Source organism: Dipodomys merriami, unplaced genomic scaffold (assembly GCF_024711535.1).
Source record: "Dipodomys merriami isolate MVZ:Mamm:240054 unplaced genomic scaffold, mDipMer1.0.p SCAF_156, whole genome shotgun sequence".
Classification (NCBI taxonomy): Eukaryota; Metazoa; Chordata; class Mammalia; order Rodentia; family Heteromyidae; genus Dipodomys; species Dipodomys merriami.
Window position 1 is genome coordinate 2,423,501 of NW_027202893.1, and position 10,680 is coordinate 2,434,180.

Genomic DNA, 10,680 nt, shown 5'->3' on the forward strand with positions numbered 1-10,680 from the left:
GCAGTTCAAAGCCACCCTGGGCAGGAAAGTTCATGAGACTCTTATCTCCAAGTGGTAGAGTGCTCTCCTTGAGCTGAAGAGCTCAGGGACAGTGCCCAGGCCCAGAGTTCAAGTCCCACGACCGACCAAAAAAAAAAAAAAAAAAAAAAAGAAGAAGAAGAAATGTACTCACTATCTGATTTATGTAATTGTAAAACCTCTGTACATCACCTTTATAATAATAAGCATGAGTTTTAAAATAGGGTAGAAATACTAATTGACATTCTCTGTCCTCAGGTCTCCTTGTGGCAATCACACTTCAAATTATTAAGTTCTATATGATCCCCAATCTTAATTGAGGTGTCATTAGCATCCCTGGTGTGAAGTAATCATCACTGACTCCCTTGGAATCCTCTCCAGGTCCCTCCATTCAGGAAAGGATGGGTGAGCAGAAGAGGAGTCAGGTGTCCCCAGAGACAAGACAATCTGAGAGTAGTTTATTTCCCAGTGCTTCTGAGAGCTTGTGTAAAAACAGCACAGTGAGCAATGAGCAACAGTGGTCAGGAAGGGAGATGGCATTTGACATGTTTGGAACGTCTCTGTTGGCTTTGGTGGGGCACACTGCCCCAGGTCAGGTTCAAGAGCAAGCAGAGTGAAGCCAAGCTCATCCTCCAGTGGAGGCTGAGGATGTAGAAGAAGAGGCTCCAAGGTCAGACTTCAGATCCAAATGTCAGAGGTGCAGTCACCACCTGGGTAGCGGAGTTCATGGGCTAAGGCTGGGCCCAGGGGCTCCTTCCCAAAGTCCACCAGGAAATTGGGGTTCAGCTTCAGGCCTCCATTTACTGTGTCTACATCAATCTGCAGCATCACAGAGCCTTCCCTGGTAGAAAAAGGAAGGGGGTAAAGGATGCTGAGTTATACAGGGTGGGTTCCTGGAGACAGGAGTCTTCAGGAAGCCTCTGGGAAAGGACGGTGGGAGAGGTGAACCTCTCACCTGATGAGGTCGGGGTAAAACTGCTTGTCCCACGCACTGTACAGGGATGTGGTGAGGTAGAGACGCTTGCCGTCCAGGCTAAGCTGGATCATCTGAGGGCCTCCAGGCACCCGTTTTCCCTGGGCGAAACCAAGGGTTAGACCACAAGGTAGCACCCAGATCTGAGGAGGGAACTGCAAGCAGCACCCACATCCCCAACACATGCTCCCAGGTGCCCTACTTCCTCCTGGAGCAGTGGAGGCAAGGGGGGCCTGCAAAGGGGACAGTCCTCACCTTGACCACCAGTGGCTCTGGCTGGCACTTCAGTTCCGGATCCTCTAGCACTTGCACAGGGCCTCCCTTAACAATGCTGCCCCCAAGGAAGATCTGGATGTGGGGGGGGTTGCAAGGGACAAAGTGGGGGACCATCATGAGAGGCACAGACATGGTAGGAAGCAGCTTGCCTCTGGGAGGGCCCTTCACTCTTACACACATCCCTTTGTCCCCCCTGGCTTCCACCATCCTGAGCCTGGTTCTTCCCTTGGCCTACAGTTATGCTTTACATGTTCCTCCCTCATCCTCCTCCAGCTCCTTCACAGCCCTCTTTCCATCGCAGACTCCTCCCTCCTCCCCTTTTCTGGCTCAGTCCCTACCTGTCCCGCGAGGCGGGGCTGGCGGGGGTTGGAGATGTCATACTGCCGCACATCCCCGTGCAGCCAGTTGCTGAAGTAGAGGAAGCGGTCATCCAGTGACACCAAGATGTCGGTAATCAAGCCTGGGAAAGTGGGTTCAGGTGCTTAAAGACCTCTTGCTTCCCAGGCTGGAATCAAGCTTCTGATTCCACCCCTCCTAAGCACTCACCTGGCATTTCTGGCAGCAGCCAGCCCTTCACTTTCTTGGGCGGCACCTGAATCACCTTCTCCACTGACCAAGTACCTCCCTACAGCAGAGAGTGGAGGGTGGGGTTAGGAGGCAGAGAGCAGCACCCATCAGTCAGGAGCTAGGAAGAAGCCTGTAGAAGCAGGGTCTTCTTGCCAGTAGGGTCTCCTTCCTTAAGGCAGGAAAGTGACTGCTTCCCCATGACATGCCTGGCGCTTCTTGTCAGAAGTACCTGACATACAAGATCACTAAATTGTTTGTGAATCAGCCTAATAATATGGTCAGTTGGGCTTCAAGTGTGCTTTTCTTGTGTGACAGTATTAGACTCAGGGCTTCATGCCATCACCTGGCTTTTTTGCTCAAACCTGGCTTCAAGTGTACTCATGTTGAAATGTAATCCTCATTGCAAGGCCATATAAGCCCCTCCAAAGCATTTGGTCCACTAGGTAGACATGTAAGGTTTCTCCTGTGCTTGTTGGCTGTCTTCCTGTATTGATCATTATAAGTATCCAAATGGCCTTTGGCAGAGAGATGGTCCCCCATCTCTGGGGGATGGTTAATGGGTTATTTCCTGCATGGGTTTGTTATAAAGGCTAATTTTTCTTTTATACATGCCACTGTCACCAGGTGGTGTTCTATGCTGTCTCAGGACTAGCCCAAGTGCTGGTGGCTCACATCTGTAATCCTAGCTACTCAAAAGGCTGAGATCTGAGGATCACGGTTCAAAGCCAGCCCAAGGAAAAAAAGTCTATGAGACTCTTTCCAAAAATGGAGCTGTACCTCAAGTGGTCGAGTACTGTCCTTGAGCACAAAAGCTCAGGGATGGAGTTCAGACCCTGAGTTCAAGCCTCAGGATCATGTGCCTGTGTGTATGTGCATGCAGATGTATGCATGTGCACGTATACACACACATAAACACACACACACACACAAATCACCACTAGTAAGAAAGCTCTTACCAGATACCCCTCCTCAACCTTGGATTTTTCAACCTCTAGACTCATGAGCCTCTATTCTTTATTCCCACGTCTGTGATATTTCATTGTGGCAACAAAAAACAGACTCAGATGAGTCTGGCACCAAGAGAAGGGCATGTGGCCTTGTTTTTGTTCCTGGAGAAGCCTGAGCTGGTAGAACCAGGGAGCATGGGCCCTGAAGCCTGGGCACAGGTGCTGAGCCTGCTGGGAGGGGCATAAGTCACCTCATTCTTGTAGAAGTGCTGGATGGTGGAGCTGAGGGCACAGCCCACAAAACCCTGGGCAGCGTCTGGGTTGTGCAGGAAGCGGACCTCCAGGGGAATGAGCCCATCCTTCATAGGCAGGGTCTGGATGATCTCATGGCGCTGCCAGTCCCACACGTGGATGCTGCTTCCATATAGTCCTGGAGTGAGGATGAGACCCAAGACTAGTCTCAGAATCAGGGCCAGAGGGCAAAGACTAGGGCAGAGGGTTGGAAAATGGGTTCAGAGGACACAACCAAATCTACCATTACTCCAACAGTCTGTATCCATAGGAGGGGGGAAAGAAGGCTGTAGGTCTAGAGGGGTATTTGGGAAAAGAAACAGAGGACATGGGCCCAAGGCTCCTGCCAGACCCTGGGGTGGTTCTCACCTGCCTCCACATGAGCTGGATTGAAGCCATCTTTTAAGACATTAGGAGGTGCCCATTCGGTGCTGATCATGACATTGTGTCGAGGCTGGTACCAGAAGTCATAGCCCATGGGTGCGGCACCCCCAGGCCTCTCCCACGTCCCCTTCACCTCAAAGGTCTCCCCGTCCAGGAGCACAAAACCCCCTGTGCAGGGAAGAAGGAGGCCAGTAAGGTCGAGGGCTTTTCTTGCCCAGTTTCCCCCAGCCACAGCAGAGTTTCTCCTAGAGTCTAAACTGCCCTCGGCTCCCTGCATTTCCCGCCCCCCCCCCATAGAGCAAATATTTCTTTGTTGCTCAAAAATATGTTGCTCCTTTGCTGAGTATGTTATGGTTCCTTGATACATCTTTGCAAATACAACCAGCTGTCTATTTGTAGGCTTACTAAGTTACTCCTAGCTTACTAAGGTTGTATCTTTTCCATCTGGACAAGGTAGTCAGGTGACATCTAGTGCAGAGCCATTAGCTGGAATGGAGGTCTCTGGTGAAATCTGAGAGAGGCAATACACAGTGGCAATTAGGACATAGACTCTGAAGCCAGAAGTGAAGTGTGATGGTGCGTGCCTGTGATTCTGACACTCAGGATGATCTTACAGTTTGAGGATAGCATGGCTCTCAACAAAAGAATAAAGGAAAAGCTGGGGGTGTGGTCTCCTGTTGAGCCAGGAAACCTTGTATTGAAAACCACAGTACTACCAACAAAGGAGTGATTCGGGAGCCAAATTGCTGGATTTGAGTTCCAGCTCTGTAATTTATTGGCTGGGTGACCTTGGGTAAGTCACTTAACCAGCCCATGACTTCATTTTCTCACCTGCAAAATGAATTTTAATGGCACCTACCTCATAGGTTCTAGCTGGTACACAATAGACATTTTATAAGTGTCAGTTTTGATCGTGACCATAAATGAGATAAAGATTCTCAAGGACTGAGAAACTTGCCTATAACCCACAAAGGTTGGTATTAAGTGTCTGTATTTTCTGGGGCCATGTCTCCATGTATATTTCTCATAACAGAACTTTTTTTGTGTGTGGTAGTACTAGCTAGGGTTTGAACTCAGGACTTTGTGCTTGCTAGGCAGTTCTGAATCACTGGAGCTACTCTTCCCATCCTCTTTTGCACTAGTTATTTTATTTCATTTTTTTGTCAGTCATAGGGCTTGAACTCTGGGCCTGAGCACTGTCCCTCAGCTCTTCAACTCAAGGTGAGCACTCTACCACTTGAACTACAATGCCACTTCTGGTTTTCTGGTGGTTAATTGGAGATAAGAGTCTCATGGACTTTCCTGCCTGAGCTGGCTTTGAACCATGATTCTCAGATCTCAGCCTCCTGCGTAGCTAGGATTACAGGTGTGAGCTACCAGCGCCTGGCTACACTGGTTATTTTTGAGACAGGGTCTTACTTCCTGCCCGGGTATGACAGGTGAGTGTTAACACATCTAGCTGTGTTTGTGATGGAGTATCACAGACTTTTCTACCAAGGTTGGCCTACCCATAACCATCTGATCTTAGCTTTCCTTGTAGCTTAGGATAATAGACATGTGTCTTTGTGCCCAGCTGTTGATTGAGAAGGTGTTTTTCAAACTTTTCTACCAAAGGTGGTCTTGAACTGTGACCCTCTAATCTCAGCCTCCTGAGTAGTTAGGCTGGCAGGTGTAAGCCATCTGCATCCAGCCCATTCTGGCTATACTTCTAACTGAACCCATCAGTCAAAGTACATCTTTGTAGGAATAACAGATACAACTTATAAAACATTGGATGGGCCTCGCCAGCTGGCTCTCCTCCAATCTCTATCCCATGGCTCCCCAACCTTGGGAACTATTTCCCACATACAAACAACCCCCCCCCCCACCTTCATAGCTGCAGACGTTTTCACAGGCTCACAGTGCCAGCAGATACCTTTGCCATTGCCGTTGGGATCTCCCAAGGTGCTGATCATCACTTCCCCACTGGCCAGGCAGTGGCTGGTGTGCAGGTAGCTCAGGTCACATTTAGCTTGTACCTCCTTGGCCTCGACAACCTAGACAGGGATGTAGAATGGGGTCAGAACATTACCTAGCCTGGAGTCCCCATTCTTTATCCCCATACATCCCTATTTTGTTGGCACTTTTCCTTTAAAAAAAAATCAAAGGAGCCATGTGCCAGTGGCTCACACCTGTAATCCTAGCTACCCAGGAGGCTGAGATATGGAGCTTCCCAGTTCAAAGCCAGCCCAGGCTGGAAAGTCTGTGAGACTCTTATCTCCAATTAACCACCAAAAAGTCAGAAGTGGAACTGTGGCTCATATGATAGAATTCTAGCCTTAATCAAAAAAATTCTCAGTGCCCAGGCCCTGAGTTCAAGCCCCGGGACTGGTACATGTACGCGCGCGCGCACACACACACACACGCAAATAGAAGGAAATTTCAACAACAACAAAAAGGAAAAAAATTGAAGGAAATTTCAACAACTCTGTTCCTACAGGTACATGGTACAGATTCAGTCTGGTAACTTCTATAACAGCAAGGGAAAGTCAGACTGCTAAAGATGTCCTCCCAATGGGGTAGATGCCAGTGTTAGCTTTGTGTTAAGAGGAAGGTCTGGGGGCTGGAAATGTGGCTCAGTGGTAGAGTGCTTGCCTAGCATGCATGAAGCCCTGGGTTCAATTCCTCAGTACCACATAAACAGAAAAAGCCGAAAGTGGAGCTGTGGCTCAAGTGGTAGAGTGCTAGCCTTGAGCACAGAGAGGCTCAAGGACAGTGCCCAGGCCATGAGTTTAAGGTCCAGGATGGGCAAAAAGAAAAAAGAAAAAAAAGAGGAAGGTCTGAAGGCTCCAGCTCAGGGAAACTCTGAGCTCTTAATTGGGTGTGTGGGGGGTGAGGGCCAGGGAGAGACGACAAACTGGATCTCTTCTTTCTCTGTAAAAGAAGCCTCTTCCTTCTGGCATTCTGGCTGAACAACTGGGTGATGCGAGATCAATGCGCCTAGGTAACTCTTCTCCAGACTGCCCTCCCCCTCCCTGCTGCTGAGCAAGACCCTGTGCCAGAGTGAGCAGCAGCCTGGTTAGGGGTGACTTCCCGCCCTGGGTGGTTAGGGTCTCCCAGATGGAAGAGCAGAGGACATGCCTTGTGCAGCTTCGGGGCGCGGGGCTCAGAGCCCACATCCACCACGTAGATGCGGGAGGAGATGAGGCAGGGCAGCACCAGTTTGTTGCGGGACTTGGTGCTGTCCCCGAAGCAGCTGCTGCAGGTGTTCCATCCTGAGTGATGCAGCTCGTCGTTCAGGTGGGGCATGGGGAGCCGGTGGATGACCTAGGATGGAGGGGGCATGGAGGGGGTGCTCTTTTGGAAAAGGTGCCCCCCCCACAGGCTGGATTTCAGCACTCCCCTTGTCCCATGGCAGGGGTGGGGTGGGGTGGGGGCAACCTTGTGCAGTGAATGCCGAGAACAAAGAAGGATCTAGTTAAGGGAGGGAAGTCTGCTGGCACCAGGCCTAGGGGTGGAGTCTCACAGATGCCAACATCCCCACCCTGCCTCACCTGGCTATACTGGGGAGACATGGGGTCCACATCCACTGTAGCCAGATAGTCCGGAGCCTTGGTGCCCGTGTTTCGGTAAATACAGGGTAGGTAGATAATCTCCTCACGGGGTCCTGGGGTAGAAAGCAGCCAGTAGGGATGGTAGGATAGGAAAGGATGGCAGTCTTGTGTGGGTCAAGGGAGGGAAGCCAGGCCTGAGGTTTTCCAACCGTAGCAACCATGGGGTCAGTGGAGGGTCAGTGGTGCTCAGACATTGGGCAGTTACCTTTCATGGCCTCCAGAGGAGTGGGGTAGCCAGGGCCACACTTGGAACATTTGGTAGCTGTGGAAACAATGGGACATATTGGCAGGGGGCCTGCTCAGGAGGATGAAGGCTCTCTTTCCTACATACCTGGCAGGCTTGGGCAGACCCAATGCTGCCCAGGTCCCCACTCCAGCCCCCCTTCCTGCCCTTCCCTACCCTGTGAGGGTGTGGCAGAAGAGCTGGAAGGTCCAGACCTGAAGGTGGATAAATACTCTGGTAGGGCCTAGGAGGCAAGCCCAGCCAAGCACAGTAGGGCTGTGCTTATGCCTACTATTATGTGCTATAGTTACAGCCACAACTCATGTCCTAACAGCCTATTACTGCCTAGCCATAGGAACTTGGGCAAGTTACCTAATCCCTGGCCTCAATTGCCACTTCACCTATGGAAAGAGAATAATGAGACTAGCACATGATATACTAGGTGTAGTAGTGCTCTCCAATAAACCCAGCACCCGGGAGGCTGAGGCAAGAGGATGGAGAATTCAAGGCTAGCCTGGGCCACATAGCAAGACCTAGTCTCAAAAACATAAGGATTAGAGATATAGCTTAGGGACAGAGCACTTATCTGCCATATGCAAGACTCTAGACTAATCCCTAGCACCATAAAACAAAACAGGGCTGGGAAGGTGGCTCATTGGTAGAGTGCTTGCCTTGCATGCATGGGGCTCTGGGTTCGATTCCACAGCACCACATAAGCAGAAAAAACCGGAAATGGTGCTGTGGCTCAAGTTGTAGAGTGCTAGCCTTGAGCTGAAGAGCTGAGGGACAGCGCCCAGGCCCAGAGTTCAGAGTTCAGGCCCCACAACTGACCAAAAAAAAAAAAAAAAAGCAAAAAACCCACAAAGAGTTCTAGAAGGCTTTAGACAAGGTGGGGTAGTCACGTATGTAGCCTCCTGCAGCCTGCTTGGAGCTGTTCTTAGGGAGCAGTATTTAGGGAGAAAGGAGCATGTTGAGCTTGGGCAGGGCAGGGCAGGGCAGGGCACCCCTGGCTCACATCTGTAATCCTAGCTTCACCTGAAGTAGAAGTATGGCTCAAAGGGGTAGAGCACTAGGCTTGAGTAAAAGGGCTCAAGGGACAGCACCCATGACCTGAGTTCAAGCCCCACAACAGCAGGGGGGCGGGGGGGGGGAGCTCAGGGACAGCAGCCAGACCCCCAGTGCAAGCCCCATGACAGACAAAAAGGAAAGAAAAGAAAGTAGGATGGTAGGGTGTTGGAAGGTGTTGGGCTCAACACCCTCTACCAATACACTTCCACTGCAGGGCCTGGCATACTTCCTGCTTCTCTCTCTCTCTCTGGTCTTGAGCCAGGCTCCTGACCACATCCTGGATTATATAACTGATGGGGGACAGGGTGGGGGGCGGTCAAGGCTAGGTGTCCTCAGTCCACTTTCTCTCCCCTCCCCTCCACCTGTAGGGGAACAGCCCACTCAGAACCTGGAGTCTGGGAAGAAAGGTCATGTTGACCCACTGGACCAAAGTTGCCTCTGAAGGACAGTGGCCAGGACCCTAAGCTGGGAAGTTTAGGACCTGCCAGGAGGAGGAGCTGAAGGACACACTGGGGAGACTGTTTACTGCAGGCCAAAAGAAATCCAGGAGTGGAGTTCACAGGATTTGGCACCAGCTCGTGCCAGGTCTCATGGCCACAAGTGAGAATCCAGGAGTAGCCAGAGTGGAGCCTTTACTGGTGCCTGAGAGCCAAATAACTTCGGAGACCAGGAGGCAGCAACAGCATCCGATTCCAGAAGCCTGGCTTCCAGTTCCACTTTCTTTCATTTCCCCAAAGGAGAAGATAATATAACCAACCAACTTATCCAGATGGATTTTTACCAAACATAATCACAGCACTTTTCTAAGTAAGAAAATACAAAAAAGAAATGTGTAGAAATATGAATTACAATGTAAGCAAAAGTTTTTCATGTGGCTGAAATAAAGATTGTAAAAATATGAGTAGGTTGCCAGAGGAGGGAGAGTGTATTAGGCAATATTCCATGCTGGGGGGAGGGCAGCGGGGAGGGAGGGAGGGAAGGAGGGAGGGAGGATGAGAGAGGGGGGGAGAGGGAGGGAAGGAGGGAGGGAGAGAGCAAGCAAATACACCAGTCCCAAGAATTAGGGATTTGGGAGGCTTGTTGCTATAGCAGGGCTTGGCATGTAATTCCAGGAGGAGGGGAAAGAAGTTGCTGGAAACAGGAGGGAGATTTATAAACAAACACTATAACGAGAGTGAGAGAAAAGTAAAGGTGCCATGAAAGCTCTTTTCACAGCATCTCCCCAGCAGCTCCGTCCCTCATCCCTCTCAATCTTCCTTAAGGTTAGACCCTAAGGCTACTCAATTGCAGGGAGTATCTTCATCTCTTCAGTTTCTGGGGGTTACAACTGCCCCCCCCAGCATCTCAAGCAAGGTCTTTGCGTATTTTGACTTCACAATAAACCCAGGGAAAGCTCAGTGGGTTTTCTATGCCAGCCCAGAGAAAAGCCAGCTCCAAGGGGATAAAGAAACAGGTCCCCAGGGAGCAAGCGAGGGTGGAGGTTGGGGGACTCACTTTGTTCCCAGTGGGGACTGGTAGTATGAAGCAGCTAGAGACCCAAACCCCAAAGGCTGGCATTCCCTACAACCCTCCCAGCCAGAAGCCAGCGTAAGGCTAAAACCAGGACTGTCTATGAATCCCCCCCTCATTTGCTCTAGGAAGCCCCTCTTCCTGCTGAATGAGCAGGAGAAGCCCAGGACCACCCTTCCCAGCCATCCCTCTGCCCTTCTTCAGAACTTGGGCTAAGCTGGTGTGTGTGAGCTGTCTAGGTTCGATGAGTGATGAGTTGTGCTTTGTGTAAGCATGCATACATATGCAGATGCACCTGTGTGTGTCTGTGGTACAAAGATAAGTCCAGCTCTTTCTCCTCTAACTGCTCCCTCCCCGGTTTGGGGTCATTTCCATAGGGAAGACCCTTCAAACTAGGGGCGGGCACAGGGTGGGCAATGCACAGTCTTACCCATGCTGCTGCTGGCTGATCCAATTTGGTCCTGATGAGTTTGCCAGGAGTGGGCAGAAGCCAGGTGAGGTGAGGCAAGCTGTCCGGGTGTCACAGCTGGGCTGTGTTGTGGAAGGGGCAAAGGGAGGGAATTTATACAAGCAGTTAGGGAGGTGGGGTGAGGCGAGGGGAGGGACTGGGCTGCAGTCCAGGATGAACTTCCCAGGGCAGCTGGCCAGAGTGAGCTCAAGCAGCCTGGCCACTAGTGTTTGAGTTCAAGGGTGTGTGTTTGTGCGTTATGTGTGGGAACCTGGGCACATGCATCTAGGTCTGTGCCTTCAGTGGGTACCTGGGCATTGCATTTGGCATTTGTGTGTGTGTGTGTGTGTGTGTGTGTGTGTGTGTGTGTGTGTGTGTGTGAG

At 50.8% G+C, this 10,680-nt stretch overlaps 1 protein-coding gene across 1 annotated transcript; it reads right to left on the reverse strand.

Moving 5' to 3' along the window:
- Window positions 1–454: 454 nt before the first annotated feature.
- Window positions 455–10,388, reverse strand: LOC138827508 (methanethiol oxidase). Its single transcript, XM_070023092.1, has 12 exons — window positions 10,280–10,388; window positions 7,255–7,311; window positions 6,990–7,102; window positions 6,577–6,762; window positions 5,372–5,492; window positions 3,442–3,624; window positions 3,033–3,211; window positions 1,814–1,892; window positions 1,606–1,727; window positions 1,247–1,339; window positions 974–1,092; window positions 455–859 (listed from the first exon to the last, which is right to left on the reverse strand). Exons 1-12 carry the CDS (start codon window positions 10,281–10,283, stop codon window positions 697–699), a joined length of 1,419 nt encoding a protein of 472 aa, XP_069879193.1. The 5' UTR covers window positions 10,284–10,388; the 3' UTR covers window positions 455–696.
- Between the last annotated feature and the right edge of the window lie 292 nt (window positions 10,389–10,680).